General features: G+C 38.7%; 1 protein-coding gene across 5 annotated transcripts in view; it reads left to right on the top strand.

Annotated features, from left to right (window-relative positions):
* Nucleotides 1-24,555, top strand: part of MYT1L (myelin transcription factor 1 like) — a 134,343-nt gene that overhangs the window by 8,811 nt on the left and 100,977 nt on the right. For 4 of the 5 annotated variants that reach the window (XM_086461547.1, XM_086461545.1, XM_086461544.1 and 1 more), the window contains exon 4: nucleotides 18,130-18,500. In XM_086461547.1, the coding sequence (XP_086317673.1) occupies nucleotides 18,130-18,500 (371 nt within the window). Of the gene's footprint in view, nucleotides 1-18,129; nucleotides 18,504-24,555 lie in introns of all 5 variants that reach the window. The other variant, XM_086461542.1, reaches the window with a different exon arrangement.

Below are 24,555 nucleotides of genomic sequence, written 5' to 3'. Positions count from 1 at the left end.
TAGAAATAGGAGAGAAATGAGGGACAAAAAAGTAAAGAAGTGAGAAAACATGAACAAGGTTGTAGGAAAAAAAAAAGATAGAATAGTTTGGTGGGATTTTTTCCCTAAAAATACACTATAATGTGTCTTTAAAGACTTATATTGAAGTATTTCAATAAGTTGAGACAGCCCTTTCAAAGACATCACTTCTTATTAGTGGTTGATATGAACTACTGCTTCTAGTGGTGTCAGCTCAGGACAGGGAACGGAGAGGTACTCCTGAGCCATCCTTGATGACAATAATAAATCTAAATAAATATATCCACAGTACAGAATCAAATGCCCAGGGGATAGAGAGCTCCTGAAGACATCCTCAGCACTATACAGCTTAGGACACTGTAAACAGTGATAACTTCAACCAGATGAGTGGACCTACCAAGTTAAGTTTCCTGGCTACTCAACTGAATCACGTTCCCAAGAAAATCTTGAAGCTTACTGATTACATGAAAAGGGATTGCAGAACCTAATGCCCTTTTGTTACTTGCAAGAACCAGCAGTGCCACACCGTAGGTATGCATGTGGAGTAGAGAAGGGTTATAATGCCTAAGAGAAAATACTCTTGTGACTTAGGTTAGGCTTGTGTCTTAAATCTATGATTTATGATAAAATTTGTAATACTATAAAGCCAAATGAGACAGGACAGGATATGTTTTGCTTTAAATGCCAATACCAGCCATTTAAAACAGCTTTTTTAAGTTCAGTTCCCTGGGGCTGGGTTGGATTTCTCTGCCATGATTTTTTTTATTTAAAGTAATGAGCAGGCCACTAAATTGGATGAACAAGTTCTGTCCAGCTGATACTCATGAAAGAAATTCACCAGTGATATGCGCCTGCCACTGTTTGTCACCCTCATAATGTCTCCTGGAGAAGATCTTACCTATACTTTGTGAATGGGGAGTAGGTGTTCAGAATAAAGGCTAGAGCTAAAAACTGGCATGCATTCGACTTCTGCTTTAAGTTACTCAGTCCAAAGGGTTGACCCTCATCATCCCTCCCTTATTTTGTGTCTAAAGTCAAACTAGAACTGTGCTTTTAACATTAAGCTTGTCCAAATTTTGTAGTGTGCTGCCAGGAAACATTTATTTGGGTCATACAGAGTATGTAGCATAATTAGTACATCTCTAATCTCTTATCTGCTGTTTCAGTGTGGCAGGCGTTTTTCAAGTCTTCCTTTTTGTGATTATACAAACATGACACTCACCCACTGTTACATTCTTTGTCGATAGGAGCTAGTACACGTTTCTCCCATCTTCTAGGAACTTGCACTAACTATAAAGAAGTTAAGATGTCAGGATGCTTGTATTCTCTTTTCTTGACCTGTTCTTATTTCATGTATATCTAAAAGAAGAGGAAAGGGTATAGTTTTGTAAGTTTGAGCAGCCACTTGGAGATAGAAGAACCCTGTTTCCAGGCCCAGCATTAGCACTTCATTAGAAGACAGACATTTGTTTAAGGGAGGGATGGAATGAATCCTTCACCAGTAGCAAAGAACATGTAAACGTATCTACTTGCGTGAAGTATTAGAGAAGTGGGCACTCTCAATGCAGATTACTATAAAACCTCATGAGTAAGAAGTCTTCTGAGAGGTGTAAAATGAAGCTTCAGTTAGCCCTGGCAAAAGAGGATATTAAATGCAAATTTCTCACATGTTTCTATATGTTCTAGATTAGATAATGGCTAAGACTGGGATTGTGATTCCTCCTCTGACCATCTCTTAGTCAAAAGATTTGAGTTAATCTGTTTCTGTAAGAAAAAAAGAAAGCTTAAGGTTATTAATTCCAGGAGTGGAAATCCCCCAGTACAGAAAATACCTTCCTCCAGTCCAGATTACAGTGTCTAAATTCTGCTGTGTGTTAAATGCCTACATGTCCCTAGGTATTAGAAGAGGAGCAGACGTTCCTCACTTGGATGTTAGCATCTCACTGTGCAGCTATGCATAGAAACTGAGAGCTGTAATGCATTTGCTCCCTTGGTAAAGTAGCAGTTCGTGACTCTCTGCTACCACACAAGAAATTTGTGTCACGGCCAGAAATTGAGTCATGCCTCTGAATTCTACTCTGGTGCCTTTTGCTTTAGACCATCCTTCTTATATTAAAAGTTGATTTATACAAAGATTAGCAAATGTTTTCTTGTTATTGAGTATTTGCAGGGACACTAAGAATAATGTGCTAGATCCTGCTTGGGCATGCTTTCTTCTAGGATGATCAATGAGGATTAATGGGTTACTCATTCTTAGTAACCATAAAGACTGCTTCAGGAGAAAGAGGATGAGCAAACAGTCATCTCAAACAAGAGGATATCTCATATATCCTGACATAGATGATGAATATTCTTTGACATGAGTCTTGTAGATGTTTGCATGTCGCCAGCCACCAAACAAAAAAACTGGCTTTGAAACTTCTTTCTCAGAGAATTCTCTGGATATTCCATACTTTGTGAAAGGAAGTAGAAGATGCAAAGTCCCAACTAGATGGATGGCTGCTCTGCAGCCAGTTTACTATGGTAACTGTATTTTATGCTCATAAAGCTTTTTCAACTGTTAATTTAAAAACATTTCACAAATGTTAACACAGTACCCTCAGTGCATTTTGAGATGTTAAGTATTTGATTTCAAATGACACCAAAGGTCATATTGCTTATGATGTTGTAATACATTCACAATAGCATATTGACTCACAAGACTGGTCATAGCAACTTTTTACCAGTGCACATTTATAGTGCATAGGAGTTTGGGGTGGAAAGTAAAAAAAAAAATGAAAAAATTGTTTATCTGTCTGAAAAAGTAGGAACAATTCTGACAGAATGTAATTGCATGACTTTATTTTGAGCAGGGCTTTGGAATTAACATTTCTAGCTCTTAAAACACAGTCATTTAGCTCTTCTTTTTAATTCCATGTGACATAAGGTATTACCAGCTTTACAGTCTTCTGTCCCTTCCACAATGGCAAATTTGTTTCAGAGCTACTGGCAAGGAAAGTGTACTACTTTCTGAGTCATGGTACTGTTTCTGCAGCACCTAGGTGTTCCTTGGAAGTACTGACATACTTAGAACTGACGTGGCCTGGCTTTGCTTAGCTTGTGAGACCTAAAGAAATCACAAAGATGGACTCAGAAACTGAGTCAGAGTTATAAAACAAATATCATTTTAGAAAGAATGCAAATAAATTCTGACTACTATGTTAACTTCATATCTTAGCAGTCAAGCTTGCTGTTTCCAGTTATGTTATTAAAAGGATGTAGGAGGAAGGACTAACAGTTAAAATGGCATTGACTAAAAGTGGAACCACTTATTTAAAATGTCGGCATTTAAGCAAAACTATAAAACAGAGAAAACATTTAGCTTTTTCTATCTGGTATAATTTTGGCTATTCATTGAAAATTATAGCAGTCAGTCAGATTTAGAAATCACAGTCTAGCAGACCACTCGGGTGGAACCACAACAGAACTGTCATGGTTAGTTTAGATTTACTAGTAGCAATGTTGGTTTTTGGTTTTGTTTTTGTTTAATTTTTATGTCTACTATAGATTAAACTGTTCCCTTGTGTAAGCAGAAATAGAATTTAACTCCTCTTAGAACAGGGCAGTTTGTAGTTATGTTACTGTAGAACTCTGTAAAAAAAAAAAAACCTCCCCAGGAAGATGAAAATTTATTGGCTGATCTGAAAAACAGAGATGATACCAAACTCCCTATTTTTCAAGCCATAAAAAAGTTTAGAATCATCCATTAAAGAGTCGGGAAAGATTTATTTACTGGCTGTGTTACGATATGGCTTTGCAGATAACAGATAATTTGAAGTGACAGCATACCTATGCCACTTATCAACCCGACCTTCAAAACCTTATAGGTATTTTGGACACTAAAATGTCTTCTCATACCTGGCCCACCTTCTGTTTAGTACATTTACCTGTTAATTAGAGATGAGATCAAAGTTTTCCACCATTAAATTTCTGCATCTGTGATTTTCACAAAAAGCATTTCAACATATAAATCAGGACATAAGCACAAGCTTCTAGAGCACGACTTAAGTCAACCTTAGGTACTGAAATTGAAGAGAAGGATCCACAAAAATCCTGAGTCTGTAGTTGCTCAAACTTATAATAGAAAGCCTACCTGCGTATGCCTAGAGATGCTGCCAGCTTAGCTAAGCTGTGCTGCTCAGTGCTTTCTACATGCCAGAACATTTGAGATTTGCAGACCGCAGGTACATATACCAGCATCCTCTGATCCAGTAGGCACAGCAGGCATTCTCTGCTCACACTAACATGCGGGGACAGCACTGATTTCTATAGACAGCATAACAGTTACATCACTTTTGACTGAAAAATTTCATGATAGTGGTGCATCCTGAACCAGCAATGAGAATGCTACCTCAGGAAGCAGCTTAGTGCTTTGGTTTCTCCATCAGCCTGGGTGGGTCCAAGCATAACGTTAATTCCCAAGCCAGAGCCGTACTAAAATGATGCCAGGTGAAGACTGACTAGGATGAGGCTGCCTTCTGTCCCACCTGTTGAAGTCAGGCCTGTGGACAGAAAGGAGCATGTGATTTTTTACAGAGAACCGAGAAAGAGAGAGGAAAGTTAGCTTGATGATTAAAGGACTCCTCTAGAGGAACCAGATTTGGAGCCCTAACAGGTTGGTTGGTTTCCAAAAATAAAAGAAAATAAAGGAAAGGGTCTTCCATTTTTTTGACAATAGTTTCAACCTGAGTTGTTAAAAAAAAAGGCAGAGAACAGTACCACACTGCCTGTATCAAAACAGAGAGTAATAAAGTAGCCATCCATACTAGAGGCATGATTTTTGTACCTGCATTGGAAAGCGTCTTTTTGGATTATGATTCATGTTTTCAAGACGATGCCTAAGTTAGAAATGCAAGTAGATGTAGATGTCAACAAGAAAGGGAGAAGTGATTTTGGAAACATTCTTTTGGTGGTACTTCATAGTTCTTAGCATAGATATACCACAGACAACATGCTTGCGGTAGTGACTCCCAGGCTTATATACCTATATATTACCGTTGGGGAATTTATTCACTAAGGAACTTAGTCATCTAAACTTAAGTACTTTAAAGTTAAGTGTGATGACATTTAATGTTGCCACAACTATTCCCGTTATAGTTCTGTGCCCCAAATATATAGGGACCATTTTTAAAAGTGACTAACACATTGCTAACTGACTTTCAATGAGACATAAGCGTTAAGCATCAAATGCCTCAAACTATTCAAAAAATTAAATGTAGTCTTTGAAGTGCATACACTTGCTAAAAAGTTACCTTTCATCTTTTAAAATGAAGGAATCTGTTCCTCTCATTGCCATCTTCCTGTTACATCTACTTTCATCCATTTCCCAATTTTACTCTTTGGTCCTTGGATGGTACCTCATTCTGGACCTTTTGCTATTCTGTCGCTGACCCTTGCTACCTTTCTTGTCTGTGCATCTTTAAAACTGAGCAGGTGAACGAACTTCAGAGAGGGATAGCTTCCACATTTCCTTGTGAAATCTAGCCATAGGAGGTATATTGGCAGCAGATTTTCAATGGAAACAGCCATTTCCACCCACAACCCAGCTGCCACATTTAAATCATGCTGTGTGGGGCTTCCACTCCCTTGGGAGGCTATTTTCATTTTCCTTCAGAGACTCTTCTACAGTCTAATGGAACTCACTGTCAGCTATAAAAAGTAACATTATATGCTGTAGTATTTTTTTTTTAATCGTGATATGAGTCAAATTGGAGCCTCACTATTCTGGACTAGAATGTGATGGAATTCAGTTAGATTTTTTTTTCCTGAACAGACACCCTTCCTTTCATCAGATATATCAAAAAAGGACAGATTAAAGCAAAGCCATTTAGGCCCATATCTAGGTATCTGGCTTTAGGAGTCATGTGATTAAACCAGTAGGCAAGCTTTCGTTTTTAGACTAGAGTATTTCTAATTCTTCTAGTCATTTAAAAAAAAAAAAGGTGAAAAAAAATGAACTGAACATGAGAGATAGCTTTGTGCTTTGAGTCTGCCGACAGCTCGAACCAATTTCTTTACAGTAGGTGAGCTTGTGTCTTAGTGAAAATGCTTCCTGCAAGACCCCCTAATATTACAACAGAGCAAAGTCTATGTGCTGCAGAAGGAGACTAATTTGGTATACTATTAGCACAGGCAAATACATGCCTTTCAGGGTGTAAGTCATGGCAGGGGGCAGGGGCTATGACGCAACATTTTCTCAGAGGGGAAAATAATGATCCACAATACCTGCCTTGTACTTGCATGGGGTGGAAAAAAGTATGCCATTATATTTGTGTCTCTTGAAGGATGCACCCCATTACTGCCACACCGAGCAAAAGTTAGGGCAGGAGAATTGTGTGGGTCTAGAATGCCAGATTGCTCTAATGCATCTGATAGAAACCACTAATAGGGACTGTAATGACTGTTGAAAATTAACATAATACTAAAATAGCTGTGTCCATCTAGCGCAAAGAACATAGTCTTGGTTCTAAGATTGTGCTTATAACTTTGTATGCAGTAGTAAACTGGCAGGCACAACACAAAATTTTGTTCTAGAAATTAAGCTCAGGGAGGTATAATGATAAAGGTTTTTCAGAATTCCTCTTTATGTTAACAGAGTGTTATGGTAACCTTTTTGGAGCAAAGCCCACTAAGAACGAAAGCACCCTTAAAAATAAAAATGGAGGATAAACTGTCAGTTCCTTCATAGTAATGTTTGCTAAATGCATAAAATGCCATCATTTTTATTCTGTTTTAGAATAATCATGTTTTCTCTGTGTTAAGGAAAGGCACAATCTTTTTTTCCCTTTTTCAAAATAGGAAGGTTTAAACATCTCAATCCTCTAACAAACAGAATTTAGAATATTGCATACTTGAATGACTCCTAACCGACCGTGCAAGACAAACAACAGTATACTGTAGCTTGTGCTGGAGGTGAGAATCCAGTACATAAGCACTGAAGTGGTTGCAGCTTGTATCACTTTGTTTTTGTTATTTTTTTTCTGTAATTTCAGATGCTTACTGATTACAGTCTTGTTTTAGAAGGCTGCTCCACAGTATTATTCTTTTCCACTGGTTATATTCTGTAGCCATTAGGTTTTTGGATCAAGTCAGATACTTATTGCTATAGGAAAACTGGTATATCGTATTTCTTAATTCTGTGACATGTATTTTTCTTAGTTAAAATTAAGTTGTGAGCCAGTGCAATTGTGTATCTATGTAGAGATGATGGGAAGAGTATTTGTGATAGGAATCACTAGCTGATGGTCTTTATTATAGTAGTCCTACATTAGAGATACGATAGAATGACAGTATACTCTATTACTTAGTACTTAAGTACATGCTAGAATGATAGTTTGACCTGCTGTGGTGTTGTTAAATATGATCTATCAAGTCTGGGTCTAAGGGTGTTGAATCTAATACGTATCTAACCATGTTGTTAAATGATTGACAGTATAGCTGCATGATTTCCAGCAGTTTATGTCCCTTGATTTTTGAATGCTTGAACTTAGCATGCTGAATTGTTTAAAAGCAATTGCATTTAAAATATTGGAATAGCAAGATTTCATGTTGTGTCCAAGGCTCAAACATTGTGACTATGCAGATATCTTTTGTAACTGATAGATACGCTCTTGGAGCATATTCTAACCCTTTCAGATTGGTGAATGATTCATTATGAACTTTTCCCATTTTATGCTATCATGTTATCATGAAAAAGAAATAAATTGGAACCTCCCCTCTACCTGTAAACAGAGTTGACATTACCATTGAGGCTGAAAACTCAGGATACACACAAATCTGGACATCTTGGCAGCTCTAGATACTGCTTTGATTTAGCTCAATGTAAGCAACCTAATTTTTGTATGTATGTAGAAAAATAGAGGGTTTTCTTTCCCTTTTTTATTTTCTTCCAGTTTAGATTTTCGAAATCAATGTGGCCTTCAGTATTTTGAGTTGGTGCAGAAGTCACTGTTCTTTGAGTTAGTGCAGAAGCGGTCACTGGCTTTGCACATTCCCATTTTTACGTGTCTGGGTTACATCTAAATCAACATCAAAGTGTGCAGAATCAATAGCCACTTAGCAAAACTTGATTATATGCATTTCATCTGATGAATCAATATGAGTCATTAAACCTGCGCTCTTTGCACTATCCTAGTTTCTTTGATCAGCCCCTGTATTCAAGGGTCTGGCAACAAGATATAATCAATTGTTGCTTCTGGCTTTTGAACACACAGTTAAGTTGGGTGTTTGCCATCCTAAGATTAGAGTGCAGCTACAGCATTTGTCTGACATTGGATCATGCAGGTAGTCTTGGAAAGATAGCGAAGCTATAGGGAGGAGAATTTTTCATGTTAAGTGATAAAGCAGCTGTGGAAAGGAAAGAAGCAGGGTTTTGGTTTTCTCTTTACAAAAGTATTATGGTACATGGTTTTAAAAAGAGAGAAAAAGGCTTGGATTTCTCTCACTTTTGTCAGCTTCCTAAGTGGTAAAAATATAAGTTAATCACTATTAACTCCCTTTATTGTTAGTGGAAAGATAGGCAAAGTGTCTAAGAAAGGTGAGATGAATTGCCTCCCAGGAGGTTCCAGTTTCTCTGCATTGACTTATGAAGGGAGCTTAACATGACAGGTATAGACTTAGTTTTTAGAAGCCTAGGGGAAGGTGAGAGATGAACCCCATCCATGGTATTGTAAGTCATGGGGCAATCAGATATTATATTGATTTACTTATATGAACACTTTTGAATAATCTACAACTGCAGGGCACATACTTTGCTAACCTGTGCTGCCACATAAGGTTTTGGGCTCATGATTTGCTACTTTATTTTTTACATCTTGCTTTAAATGAGCTCTTTAGGGCTGAGATTTTTCCTGTGTATTCGTACAACACCTAGAAATACATTACTCTGCCTCATTTTTCTTCACTGAACAGCTATTGGATTCAACCAATTAAATAAACTTACTGTTTAAATAGGTTAATTATTGCAAAACTGAAAGTTTCCTTTCAGTTGTCATGTCCCAAGAGCAGAGACTGTTGATGAGTGAAATGTTCTCACCAGCCACGGCACAGATTAGCCAGTAAGTTTGCCAGTGTTCATCACAGGGTTTAGTTAAACCAGTTTGGGGTCTCAGTAAATCGGGGTGGGGAGGTGCTTCACATTGAAGGTGTATAAGGTCCAATTAAATAAAAGATCCTCACTGTGACTGAAGTTGCTGAGACTATATTGACTACAAAGCTAGTCTGCTTTATTTTGTTTAAAAATACATATTTCAATATTTGAGTTTCTAAAAAAAGTACTTATGTTTTGAGCTCCATCATTTACTTCTGGCACATAAACCTATTCATGTTACTTGTTACTCCTAACTGCATTTTGCAATGCTGTTTTTTAGAGACAATAATTTTTCTTTAGGTGTTAATTAGTTAACTAATGCTATCCACAAGTAGATCTGCAGTATGTTCATGGCTATTCACGTGTTTAAAGAAGCTCTGAAGTGCAAAAGGGTCTAGTTGGCTTTTAAAGCTCTCTGAAAAAAATACCACATCTTCTACCTTTACCTTTTGAGATCCAGCATGCCTCTAGGCACTTTTGTAGTTTTTCTTACATTTCCATAATGCAGTACACATTTGAAACTCCAGAAGGAAAAAAGGGATAGAATGCTCTACATTTCACTCATTCCTATCAGTCAAGCTTGTACTTGTTCAGGTAAATTAATGGTTTTCATTTAACTGAAATACTGTTGCATACATACCTAATCTGGAAAGTCAACAAACTTCTATTTGGTACAAACAAATGAATTGAAAATGGTGCGTTATGACACTGCACACATAAGAGCACTTACTGCTTATAATAATCTGAGTTACTGAACCAGAAGCTCATGGGAAAGTCATATTTTCAAAGATATTTATTACTTTTAATTATAGTTTAAATATATAAAAACAGTAATTTGGGCCCACTTTTGCAAAAAAAAAAATAAAAAATTAAGCACATAAAACATGGATGGGAGCGCAGATTTTTCCAAAGCACTGACTCTAGATTAGTGCCTAACTCCAGCTGAGAAGACAGGGGTGAGGGCAGTCATTCTGTAAGTGGCCTTAGATGCTATGTTGCTTGGCAGTGCAGTCGTTGTAAGAAGCATGCCTAGTTCTGGAACAGTATTCAGAGCTCTGACTCGGTTGCCAGCAGGCTCCTGGAAGGCAGATTTGGGTAAGCTAGTCTTCTAGATTGGGATTCATAGCAGGCAGGATGCTAGCATAGAGAATTTAAATCCAGCTGGTTTGAAGCACTAAAACAAGTGCGTCCTAGCTCTAACTTGTAGGCTGCAATTAGTGATCTCTGTAAAATAAAAGCTCAAAAAACTCCGTGTCATTCTTGACTTTTGACTTGTTGCTCTTCCCATTTTCTCTTCCATAGCTTAGTGATTAGAATACTCAGCAAAGTTCTTTACCTTTGTCTACATTCAGTCTACCACTCAACAACCCCTCAGCAGCCAGAAAGGGGAATCAGGAAGAGGAGAGGAGACCCATGGGTTGAAGTGAAAACAGATTTATTTAAACAGCACCAACAAAGGTACACAAAGTTGTACTCAGCCAAATGAATGTGCAGCAGTTACAATCAACAGGAGAGCGGTGCTCAGGAGCAGGAAAAACCCCAGCAAGAGAGCAGTGTGAACTCCCCCTTCCTCAGCAACCTTCCCCCTTTATAATGACCATGACATTATGGGATGGGCTACACCTGTAGCTCACTCAGGTCAGCTGCCCTGGCTGACCTGAGCCTGCTAATGGCCTCCCTAGCATGGCTGGGCTGTCCCAGCCAAACCAGGACAACCTTTCACAGCCTGGGAAGGTTTGACTCACCTCCTGTATTCTAGGACAGAATGAAGGCATTATGTGGGACCTATGTGGGGTACAAAAGATTCCTGACCAGTGTGGCTTAGAGAGCAAAAATAATTTCCGACAAATAAGTTTGACTCTACTGCCTCACAGTTATCACTGTCCACTGGGTTTGTTGCTCGTTCCTGTTGTAATTTGGCACACTTTAATCAGTCATTTAAATATGACTGGAAAACCGTCCTCAGCTGAAGTTTATTCCTGCAATTGAGTAGGCAAATCTGTAGGCTGGACACAATCTCTTTTCTAAATTTATTATGATTCTTTCATTCCTATCAATTTAATGGTCCAGCTTCAACAAAAGTGCTACCAACTCTTCCTCATAGTAGTGTGTAGTCTGCTGGGAGGGGCATCCTTCTGGGGTGCAGGGAAATCAAGCTGTAGAGTTTGGTGGAATCCAAATGTTTATTTACTGATGATTAAATGGGATGAAGTGTTATGCAAATTAATTAGGTTTGCCTATTTTTTGAAGATTGGATTAACTGAAAAATGCCTGTTTTCTCAATACCCTAGAAATCTTAATCTGGATGTACAGACTTGGAAGTTATCTAGTCCAAACCAAAAGTAATACTTTGGTGTCCAGCGGGACAAGTGTAAGTGCCTGGGGAACTTTCTGCCTGAAGCTTTAAGCAGAAGTTTGCTTCCAAGCAGACTCTTCCTAATTTGCTGTCCTCAACTGTATCTGATAGAATTCCTCCTCAGTGCCACTTCAGATACTCAAGTGCTTCATTAAATGTTTTTGATAACTTCACTAGGTGCCTATATGGTAAATTTTTAGACTCTGTAACCTACCACATGTTTTGGTTTATGTTAAATTAAATTCTCACGTGAAGGAAGAAAGAATGAGACCACTGTTGCTGGGGACACTTTTTAGATTAAAAAAAACACATGTTGTAAGATTTTTCAAAGTACTAATGAGTAAAAAAAAAATAAATATAACAGTCCTCCAAGAAAAAGTATTATTCTGATTTAGGGCATAATATTGCCATCATCTTATTTTTCTTGACTTGGATCTTACAGCATGAGGCTTCTGAAATAATAGATCCAATAGAAAAGAGATACAAATTAAAAAAGAAGACTGGTAAACATGGCAGATGATAGGAATCACTTTATCTAAACTAGGTATTTAAAGTTGACTGAATCTTTGCTAGTCACATAAGCTCCCTTTCTAACTCATGTATGGAAATAATACACTCTAAGAGGAAAGTGTCCTCCAGACATAGGTGTCATGTCCCACCTTTGATGTGTGAGTTGGGAGGGGAGAATGTTAATCAGTAATCTTATTTAGAAAATCCCTTGTATTTATCTGGTCCTATACTATATATATTTAAAGAGAGATGTTTAATTGTTACAGCTTAGAAATAATAACTATACTAATTATGCTGAAAATTATATTAAACTAGTAATGAAATATAATAGAGTTTCAACTCTGGGAAAGAAATATGTATTTCCTGAAGAAAAGTCCTACTGAATGTAGGTAGCATGCTGTGTTTTTTAATGGAGAAAAATTGCGTGAGAATTGAAAAAATACCATAAATCATCTTCTAACTAAGGAGTATCAATTCATATATTATTTCTTCATTTTCTTCAATTATTAATGTCTATATGTCCTCTTGGAGCTTATCACTATGAAATTCAACAACGCTCTTTCCACAAGAATTATTCATGACAGATTCTGAAAACCAGAGATGACTGAAACACACAGCAAAGCAGTGTGGAATATTCGAAAGTGTGTTTCAGGAAGCCCAAATATATATTCCACTGGAAGCCAAGAGAGCTGAAGCGTGCGGGGAAAATAAGACAAACACCGCTGACCAGGGAAGTACAGTGAGCAATAAAAGAACGGATAAAGGCATGCAAGACAGATAAATCAATGGGGTCATTGCTTTGAGCAGGGATAAACAAGTCTAAAAAATAAGCAAATAAGGGGATGATCACAAAAGCCAAAATTGGAAATGGAGAGAAAATTGCAGAAGCTATAAGGACAAACAATAACAGATTTCACAAATATATGAGGAACAAGAGGGCAATGGGAGAGACTGTCATCTCCATATGTGGTCAGGAGGGGAAGTTAGTGGCAGAGGCTGCTGGGAGGCTGGTGCCGCCTTTCCCTCAGTGTGCTCGCCAGAGAGACCACAGGGAACGTGCCAGAAACAGAGAGAAGTATCCTGGAGGCAGAATCTGAAAAATTAATGAAACAAAGGATGAGAATGGAACAGGTTAAGAAAGAAAAAAAAGAAAATAGGGCAGCTAAACAGTAGGCTCCAGGTCTGGTGTCCTGTTTTCCAAGTTTCTGAAAGACATGGATTTTTTTTTTTAACTTTCTCGGAGTATGAAAGCTATAGTACATGACGTATATATAAACTATACGAGATATATAGTTGAAGAGCAGAGGAAAGCCGGTGCAAGACAGTATTTTAAAGGTTTTATAAGAAAACCTTTTGCAATTGTAGCTTTATAAAATCCAAGCACAGGCAAAACAAAATTCAGGGTTGTTGAGAAACTGGTACAAACTAATCAGAAAAGAGTTTACAAAAGCTGAGTCAGAGTTAACTAATATAACTGATTTCCTTGGAAAAGGGACAGATTCCTAAGTCTTTAGTGCTGGACCCAGCCCTTAAAATATAGAAATGTTTGTTTCTATTAATTGCTGATGTGTCCTCAATTTCAATTCTATGAGCAAATGCACTGGGAATAGATAAATAACATTAAAAACTAAAGTCAAATTCACAACTTGAACAGCTGAGTTGCAAATAGTTATTTAATTAGATTTATAAAAGCATCAAAGCTGATCAGGCAGCTAACTGGCATTGATTTCGATTGCCAGTTGTGCACTTTCCAGGACTGCCTGAATCCCAAGTAATGTCTTAGATGCTCACAAACTTTATGAAATGTTGTGTAGAAAAGCATACAGCCCTGAAAAAAAGATTAATGACCAAAAATAGCAATGGAATTTTCTTTCTACCTTTGACCAATAATTTATATCTAAAAAGTCATGTGGTTATACTTAGATGCCAAATACAAAAATTAAACAACAGTTCAGTCTTCTTTCCCAGTTCCGAGGCTGTTGTGGATTCCAAACAGGACTGCTTTGGGGCATTACTAGATGAAAACTTTTGCAAGTAGGTAGTGTTCTTAACTGAAAATAGACTGGGGCAAGGTAGGATTAATCTTCTGGCTTTAATGTGAAATAATTCCAGTTTGCGTCATCTCCAGTGGCCAAAAATTTTCACAGTTACGTATCTACTGGTGCCCTTTAGCCTTGGTGGTTTTAGCTCAGAGCTGCCTGAAGTGTCATCTTTACCTTTTACAGTATTCTAAGAAGGTTATAATAAGAGGAAGAAATTAAATCCTGGGGTTTGCTGGGACCAAGCCTACTCACATCTTTGAAAATAAAGATCAGGATTTTGAGAAAACATCATTTAATGATAATGGCCTTGAAGAAGCTATGGTGAGGGTAATGTGCATCACAAAGAGAAGGAACAGAAACCAAGAAAGCAAGACACATCCACTGAATAAGTTTTATCCTGTCTGCTTAAATGCCATTGAACTGACACATAAGTTTCTAAAATCTGCCCGAGCCCCACTCCTGCTTCCCAGGATGCAGTCTCTGTTAGGCACCTAAATGAAACAAGTCCCTCCCTAATTATCCAACTGTTTCCCTGGGCGCTACCCACACTCCGAAATTCCAGTTCTGAGGAAAAATTCATCTGCCTTCTCTCAGAGCTCCATATGGAGAGTTTAAATAGGCAGCTGCTGAACCACCATAGCAGCAGAGCAAGTGCCAAAATAAACCTAATGTGGTCAGAACTACAACAAACAGTGTTTCACTTTTGACCCAGGTTTTAGGCACTGTTGAGACTGATGGAGATTGAAGTCCTTTTTCTTCCCTGACTGTGATGATGTGGGATATTTTCCATGAAAATATGTCTCACCTTTCCCTTGATTCTGAGTAGCTGGGTCCTGACAAACAGGAGGACTCACAGGACAAGGGGCAGGACATATGTTTGGCAGGGAGCAGTAGTGGTGACCTAGGGACAAGGATTTCCACCATATTGAAGAATCTTTGGATAGAAACAAATACAGTCCAAAGAGAAAAAACCAGAAGCTTAGGCCTCCTCTTTTCCCAGGCTCAGAGCTCTTAAAGTTAGTGAAGGTTTGGGCTTTTGCTTGCCTGATGTGTATCAGACTGAGTTTCTTGCAGCCAGCTGCACAGGGCCTCACCTTCTAGAAGAGGTTGCTCTTCCCCAGGATATACCACATGACCTGCTGGATGGAGTGTGGTCCTGAAATCTGGAGGATGTGTGTCTGTTCCCTCTCTAGCCTACACCACTAGTCCTCAACTTTGGTGTCAGTGTCTGGAAACTATCCCATTAGGACTACTACCTCATATCCACTCCCAAGTGATGAGGATTGGAATCTGGCTAGATAGAGGTACCTAAAAATTACTCAGTATTTCTTGAAAATGTTAATGGAGGGAGGTGTTTAATTTAGGCACACTGGGTTAGACTTTAGACATGTATAGTCCCTACACAGAGAGAAGGGTACCTGTGTTATGCAGAAAAGGTCTCCCTTAGCAGGTTTTCCATGATGTATACTATCTTTTGTGACTGTGTGTAATCCTTAGATATGTGTGTGCGAGGCAGACTGAGTCAGCCTTCCTGGAACAAGTGCTTTAAAATTTAGGTAAGACAATGGCTAAGTGAGACACTTATAGAATCATAGAACCAGAGAATGGTTGGGTTAGAAGGGACCTTAAAGGTCATCTAGTTCCAACTCGCCCTGCCAAGGGCAGGGGCACCTTCCACTATATCAGGTTGCTCAAAGCCCCATCCAGCCTGGCCTTGAACACTGCCAGGGAGGAGGCAGCCACAGCTTCTCTGGGCAACCTGTGCCAGTGTCTCACCACCCTCACAGGAAATAATTTCTTGCTAATACCTAGTCTAAGTCTACCCCCTTTCAGTTTGAAACCACAGATGCTGATCAAGAGTCCCTCCCCACCTTTCCTGTAGGCCCCCTTGAAGTACTGGAAGGCTGCTATAAGGTCTGCCTGGAGCCTTATCTTCTGCAGGCTGAACAACCCCAACTCTCTCAGCCTGTCCTCAAAGGGGAGGCGTTCCAGCCCCCTCATCATCTTTGTGGCCCTCCTCTGGACTCGCTCAAGCAGGTCAATGTCTTTCTTATTCTGGGGCCCCAGAGCTGGACGCAGTACTGCAGGTGGAGTCTCACAAGAGCAGAGGGGGAGAGTCACCTCCCTTAACTTGCTGACCACACTTCTCTTGATGCAGCCCAGAATGCGGTTGGCTTTCTGGGCTGCAAGCACACATTGCTGGCTCACATTCAGTTCTTCATCTACCAGCGTCCCCAAGTCCTTCTCCGCAGGGCTGCTTTCCATCCCTTTGTCGCCCAGCCTGTATCTGTGCTTGGGATTGCCCCAACCCACATGTAGGACCTTGCACTTGGCCTTGTTGAACTTCATGAGGTTTGCATGGGCCCACCTCTCCAGCCTGTCAAGGTCCCTCTGGATGGCCTCCCTTCCCTCCAGCGTGTCAACCACACCACACAGCTTGGTGTTGTCGGCAAACTTGCTGAGGGTGCACGCAATGCCACCGTCCATGTTGCCAACAGGAATGTTAAGCAGTGCCGGTCCCAATACCAACCCTTGAGGAACACCACGCATCACTGGTCTCCATTTGAACATCAAGCCATTGACCGTGACTCTGAGCGTGGCTGTCTAGCCAATTCCTAGTGCACTGAGTGGTCCATCCATCAAATCCATGTCTCTCCAGCTTAGACACAAGAATGTCATGCAGGACATTTTCAAAAGCTTTGCACAAGTCCAGGTAGATGATGTTGGTTGGTTTTCACAAATAAAATGTTTAAGCACTTAAATAAAATTCTTGATACCTAAGTAGTGGTTTAAGTAATTGGGATGCATAGCTGCTGCGATGCAATTTAATCAGATCAAGATCAAGACCATACAGACACCACAGAGAACGCATCTGTTGTATTAAATGTGGTGAACCCTGCTGTTTTTCGGTGGTCTTACAATAGAATATGAAGCATTATTAGAGGGAATGAAAATGATAAAGATCCTCAGTGTTTTGTAACCGCAATAAAAGGAACAAAAATGTAACATATAAGAGGAAATTCTAAGTAGATATGCAGAAAGGGATAGAAAGAGGATTTTAAATGTCCTAAAACTAGGTAATCATAGAAAGAAGACTAAAAACCAATGTAGCATGAATAGTATTTATAATGACACAACAATAAAAAAGATCCAAGAGGAAGTGCTTTAAACAAAAAGTAATTTGTGTGTGAAATCACTCCGTGTCGGGGGTTGTAGGGGTTACACAAGGGTGATCATATTTAACAGACAGAGATTATATGACCTTTGAGAAACAGGTGGCTACTCTGGTAGATGACCAGAACTCTGAAATGCTGTTTTTGTTACAATGCATTAAAATGATTGATGAGGAAGTGGCACTCACCTTTGAAAAATCTGACTTCCTTCACTGACAAAGGATTTTGTTTATTGTTTTATTTTTTTAAATGTGAGAAGACTTCCAACACTGGCCATGCAAACTGTTGGTTTTAGTTGCTTTGGGGAGCTTGCTTTCCCATTTATCCAGCCTTGTAGGATATAATGAAGCACAGCAGTGCAGAATTGGAGAGCAATTTATCATTTATAATAACAACAAAAAACAACAGTGTTAAGAGTGTGGAGGTGTTTTCCTATAGCATTGAGACTTATCTTAATTGTACACAAATAAAGCGTTACTGAATATTACAAAATTATGAAGCACCGCTTTATTCCTGATTGTTGTACTGATAGCTAACAGGGTAGGATTGCTGTTTTTTTAATTATGTTCATCTGCCTTAGAAAAGAGTGTAACATGGAGAAGAGAGAAAAGAATGAGAAGGAAAAACACACATTTGTGTCAGTTTTGGAACTGTTATACTGTCATGTACGTGTGACACTTTCAGGCAAATAATGATTGTTTGCAATTTCACAGGTTTTTGTAAGCGTCCTCCCCCTTGGTCATTATTGCCTAAGCAGCATTTTGGTTTGAAAATGTGCATTTTGAGAACAGCAGCTAATCATCGTGTAGAATTAGAATATATGACTAAATGACATGAGTTATACAATCTGACCTACAGAAACCTTCAGGGTAGTGTAATAATTGACATCTTTTGTTTTTGTAGTGTTTATGGCTGTCCTTTGGCAAAAAAAAGAAAAACACAAGATAAGCAACCCCAAGAGCCTGCCCCCAAAAGAAAACCCTTTGTGGTTAAAGCAGACAACTCTTCAGTAGATGAGTGCTATGAAACTGATGGAACGGAGGAGATGGATGAAAAGGAAGAGGAAGAAGAGGAAGAGGATGAAGAAGAGGAGGAATATTCTGATGATAATGAGGAGCAAGGTGACGAGGAGGAGGATGATGAGGAGATAGATCGAGAAGAAGAAGAGGAGATTGAAGAGGAAGAAGAGGAGGATGAAGAGGAAGGTGAAGATGTGGAGGATGAAGAGGAGGAGGAAGAGGAGGAGGAGGAAGAAGAGGAGGAGGAGGAAGAACGTGGTAATAATCAGAGTATTAGTAAAAAGTAAACAATGTGTGTTTTCTGGGTTAATCTTCTAGTGTGGTGTGTGAGGATTTAGCTGTGTGGTTCTCATTAAAGCTAATGGAAGTCATGCAGTTAAATCTCTCCGCTCCACACTGAAAATGTACCCCACTGTGTTCTCTTAACATTTATTTTAATAAGTTTGTCTTCCAAATATTTTTTAAGACACTAGCACTCGCATTTCAAACAAGGAGGGTGGAGGTGTGTTTGTGCTAAAAATGCTTGCAGAAAATGTAATCCTGTAGTGGATTAATGCATGCAGTTACCAGGAGAATATTCACGAAGGTACAAGCAAAGCATCAGCTACAGCTGGGTGCCTGTACTGATCATTTGCAAGTGTATTTGCTGGATCTGCTTATATAATGTCAATGGTTGCCCACATAAATGCTGTCACAAGTTTTTGTGAGCAGAAATGGGCCTCTTCCCTTTGAAAATTTTGCCCCATACTTCCCCCTACCCCAGAAACTATTCAGAATGAACTATTGTGATATACTTCAGTTATTTGAGACTTGAATGATGTGTACTTTAGTTGATTATATCAAAAATATAGAGAGTGAGAGGTTTACATAGATAAAGTCCTTCTAAAATTCATATATTTTGGTTATCATACCATGGCATAAATGCCGTTTAGACATACAGGTCACTGATAGTAACCAAATCAATGTAGTAGCAATGTGATTAACCTATTCATCTTTCTCTTTTTTGGGATATTGGACTCTATATAACCAGTATTTTCAAAATATGTAATCAGTGTCCATTTACTCAAGAGTCCGTATGCTGATGACAGACATCATAATGCACTGGGGTGAAATGAAAGAATCATGCAAAAATTAATGAGCCATCTAAAAAGTATTTTGTTCCCATTTCCAGGGAACACGTTTTTGGTTGGGTAGATTCATCTTTCTAACCAATAAAAATATAAGAAAAGCTTTCAGCACTCCTCAGTTGGATTCCTCTTAGGAACCAGGTATGAAAGTTGTATGACTTTTGTTTCAGCATTCTCTAAGGTCAGATCTTAAATCTTGTAGAAAGACTTCGGAAGTATTCTTTCCACTTGGGCAAGATGGTGGCCAGCTGGGTGGCTATAAGCATTTTCTCAGATATCTGAATCTGTAGCATTTCTTCAGTTGCTTAAATTTGCCAGCAAAATTGGTAGAGCGTAAATGGCCAATCTTGAAAGTTACATGAGTTTGATGCAGCAGGGAAGCCATTTCCTTTTGCAGGGAGCACCTGGAAGAGCAGCTGTGTTAGATCAGTCTGATGTGCAACTGCCCTTGCTATCCTGATGGGCAAGCGCAGGATGTCTAGCAGTGTCGTCAAGAGATAATGGTGACTGAGTTTGTTGGTGCTTAGGTTATGGTGCAACTGCTGCTGTGATTTCAGCTGACATGAAAAACTTTGGATCTACACTATCAAAAATGATAAAAGGGGAAAAAAAAATCAAAACTCAAGAGCTCAAGAAAATTACTTCTGGCAAGCCAGCAGGCTTGATACTCAGTTTACGTTTACTGTCATAATGAAACACAGTGGTTTACTTATTCCAACAGTTACACATGAAGTTAGCAGTCCTAATCAATCTACAGAGGCTGACATTGCTTTTTGACTGCTTTCCTTCCATATATAGTAGGCTGTGGTTAAGAACTGCAAAAATTTTACAGAGGTACCTGTATTAGCTGCTCTGCATATTACATGGAACTAAAACTTACATAGATTAAGTTTTTCTTAGGATCCCATGCTATTCTGGTAATAATAAATATATTCATTAATAAATATTTAGATATGTTCTATGACAAATATTAGTCATTAAGAAAAAGTCCTCTTAAAATGGGAAAGGTGATAATAGAATTTTATAAGAAAAATATTTTGTGATCTTTTGACAATCAACATAGTAATGACTATGCAACAATCCCAGTTAGAGCACCGCTGATTTACAAGAAGGAGTTACTAGCAGTTAATGAGGAAGGTAGAACAGAGTTTCTTATGTCTATGCCAAGGAGTGAAGAGTGATACCAGTTTGTTCTTGATGAGGTCTAGAAGCTAATCAGTAAATCAGATTTTTTTTAGATAATGCATTTCCTATTGATTGTGGTAGGGGTTCAGAAAACTACCTGATCTGAGTATGGCACTTGCCCTTATCTGTTGACTATATGGGAAAATTAGGTCTTTCAGCTCTGAATTTAGTTGCTTCAATCACTGCTCACTATAGTATAGATATTGTAGTAAAACATCATCCATCTTTTAAGTCACCTTAGCAGGAAGTCTGGATGTTTTGTAGTGTTCCTATCCTTAGGAACAAAATGCAGAATTATCCATTGGACACCAGGATGCCTGCACAGTTCTCATAACGGTTTCTGACACTTGTGCTGCAGATTATAACAGTTCAGAAAATTTCTGTAAGTATAGCCTAGGTGGACAAAAGAGTTAAAATCCTAAGTATGGGTGATAGAAGAATTCCATCAGCAAGTGTAGGACTACAGAGGCAGCAGTTAGGGGGGGAGGGGGGGGGGGGGGGAGCGGAAGGGGAGAGAGGAGGGTAAGGTATTTTACCATTTCTTAGACCAAATTCAGTTTTCTGTTAGAAAAGGGTAAATCCAGGGAAACTCACGTACCTCACTGGCATCTCATTGCCCATGCTTTTTGTTAAAAGAAAGTGATTTTTGGATGGGATTCTCAGAGGATATAGATAATATACAGGTAATGTAGGTGTACAGTTCTTACTGAAAATACTTGGACATACACTGAAACCATCTCAGCCTTTTTGTAAATCACATCTGTCTAGCTTCATTGTTGATAAACTAAAGGACTTGGAAAATACAGTTATATCCTAAAAATTAATCTCAAAATACTCGTTTAAAATAAAAATAAAAAAAAACCCAAACATTTTTAGATGAGTCCCAAATTTTGTGCTTGTATTTCTGTACACAGTCCGTTGAACCAAAATTAATGCTTAAAATTCTCCAGCAGTGGCCGGCATATTGTATTTAAATTTCCGTTAAATGTACTGAATCTCTTTGAAGAACAGATATCTATCCATCTATGAATGAATAGACTTGAGAAGCCCTTAAGTTTAGCACCACCGCTAAAAGAAAGATGAGTCTTTCCAATTTCCCTTCTGTCCCAGAAAGAAAGAGCAGATAGGTGACCTGTGTTATGATAACCTAACCTGTAAATTGCAATACAAATGGGAAGAAGTAAGAAAAAAGGCTGCTTTTGGAGTGCCCCTTCTCTGTGATGGCAACTGCCAAGAACCTTTGGATTGAAATCTGAAGGGTGCATTTGATTAGCTAGGCAAACAAAGTACTTTCTCCTGAGAAGAGCTCTCTTCAGGTAGCTGGGTCCCAAAGATTGTTTCACAAAGCTTTTCTATTATAGAAAGATATCTCTGTTGGAGGGGCTCCTGGAACAGATGTTCCAAGGCACCATTTAGCCTGTATCACATGAAGACATTCAAGATGGCTTGTACTCCAGGTATTTCATAATCTGCCAGGAGCAGTCAGGCTCATTCTAGAGCTAAGAAAATTTGACACATCAATCAAATCCATTTCACAGATAATGCTACAAAACTATTGCAGTTTCCCAAGAGGTGAATTATTAGGATGTATAAATCTTTTAGACGCTTCCTTACGTTTTCTATTAAACTCAGGGTAGCTGGCATATACAATATATCGATATGTGGTGCTGCACCTTATTTTTCAGGTGGAATATACTGCAAAAATAGCTGTAAAACATAGATAGCAGTGTAAATTCAAAGGAGACATAGTATAGTTTTTTTAAATGAATAAAAGCTAGCACATGGATGTAGAGATAGATGTTCTACCTGTTTTCACATTTCTTTAAATTGTAGGATTGTTTTTAAAAATCTAGCAATATGTTTGGGTTTTTTCCTTCACTTGCATGAACTCAAGACAGATACATAGGCCCTCATAATTTGAAATCCACCTCTCAGCTCTATTAAGATTTTTAGAGCCCTCCACTATCTTCCTGATCTCCTCATCAGATTGCTTCTGAAGGACTTAGGTCTTCTAAGCGAGAGGAGACACGAGCACCAGTCTAAAGATGAAAGCAGCACACATGCTGAGGAAACTGTGGTGGCACACAGCTTTCCAGCTGTACTTGCTGCTGAAGACACTCTGCATCTTGATAAAATAAAGGTGACATATCTGTATTAGCAAGGTCGGCTGTCCAGTCTGCTGACCACTAATCATATTCATTTATTTAATCTATTAGCAGGAAAGTGGTCATCTATTTGGTGAACACAGTAGGCATTCAGTATTAGTAAGAGCAGAGAGCTAGACTCATGTGTACCTCACAGGCAAAACACTTACTAGAAGAAAATTATAGCTTTAAGAGACCAGAAAGCATAATGTCACTGCTTCGGACAATGTATGTGGAAAGCAGCACAATTTCCAGGGCTAGAAAAGGCTAAATAAATACCTGACAGTTTCACAAGGCAAAGCAGATCTTAAGACTTTGCTAATAAACTCTATTGCTGTACTCTTTCACCTCCTTCATGAAAGAAGATGCCCTGTGCTTAGGGTATCTCCCAAATAACAATCTGAAGAACAGAAAAAAATAAATAGAGTTGCAGCTAGAAGATGTTTATTCAGGACATTGCATTGGTTTCCTCTGGATAAGAAGTGAAAGTTGCCTTTCTAGTCTACTTACAAAGTGCTCAAGCCTGGGAGTGGTTGCGTCAAACCACAGTGTTAAGAACTTTTATTGATGCTTTCTTTCTGCATTGAAGATACAAGCATGGATTACAACATGTTCTGCTGTTTAGCTGTTTATATTATTTCATATAGAGACATTCAGACTAAATATTTTCTTTGAAAATTTTTGTTGGAAATAATGCAATTACAAGATTTGGAACAGGTAGTGCAGAGCTGGAAACCTCAAGATTGTGGAGTAGTGAGGGGAAACAGCTGGCCAGTAAATACCCTCTGGATACCTCTAGTTCTTGTGGAAAAAGTTCACATCTATTTGTTACAGTTGTTATGTGGTTGTGGTTGATGGGTTGATGGACTGCTTAAACATGACTGCGTGTTAGTTTAGTAAACTTTTGCTTGCTGCTGTGTTCCATGCTTTTCTACTGTTCCAGCCATTTACTGTTTGCTGCTCGTAGAGAGTATAATTTGTTAAGAGGATTGTTTAAACATTATTTTTCAATTCTCTGCAGTGAGATTGGGCCTGATACTGAGCTCGTTTACATCAGGACAAATCAAAAATAACTTCAGGTCAATAGAGTTATATTTACATGAGATGGTGTTGCACGTGTCATACCTAACTTTTCCTCCCCTTGAAGAACTATTTTAAGATTTCCTTCTATGTGAATGTTCAACTCAGAAGCTCAGTAAACCTTCCAGGCTGTGTCTAGAAACTTACGAGTAACTTTAAGCAGTTAGTAGCCCTCTTTAACTTCTATGTCTAAAGTTAGGAATGTACTTAAGCATTTTTGTCATTAAACTTAAGAGGTTTGCATGTTTAGCTCCTTTCCTGTCAGTAAAAGGCCTCAAATGATAATGTGAAATATCTGATCCTTCAAGAGCAAATTATTCAATTGTAGCTTTATGCAATGTAAAGAAATTGTTCACCTTAGATGAGACAGATTATAGACCTCTGCCATACACAACTTTTGCTGACATGAGCAGAAATTCTGTAGAGGACATTAGGATACTTAAGGAGTTCAGGGTCTGAACTGAAGGCCTTAGTAAAGCATCGCAGAACACATTCAGCACCACATCTGATTTTAATGCTGCTTCATTCTGAATCTGTTTTACTTGGCATGGGGTTACTTGCATGTATTTTTAATTCACTAACCCTTTCCTTCAGTGTTAGCTGCACATGAGATGTTGGACCCATTGTAATGTCAAATTGTTTCAGGGCTTATGTGTGACTGAACCTTTCTCTAGTCTTGCCAGAGCAGTAGGTCTGGAAAGGAACCTTGTATCTCAGCAGTGCTGCTTTGGGTTCTCGCAGATTGCAATCCTCAAGAAGAGGCTGTGTAGAGGT

This window comes from Leptosomus discolor, chromosome 2 (assembly GCF_034619465.1).
Source record: "Leptosomus discolor isolate bLepDis1 chromosome 2, bLepDis1.hap2, whole genome shotgun sequence".
NCBI lineage: Eukaryota > Metazoa > Chordata > Aves > Leptosomiformes > Leptosomidae > Leptosomus > Leptosomus discolor.
The sequence above is the reverse complement of the archived record's forward strand: the minus strand, read 5'-3'. Positions and strand labels throughout refer to the sequence as shown.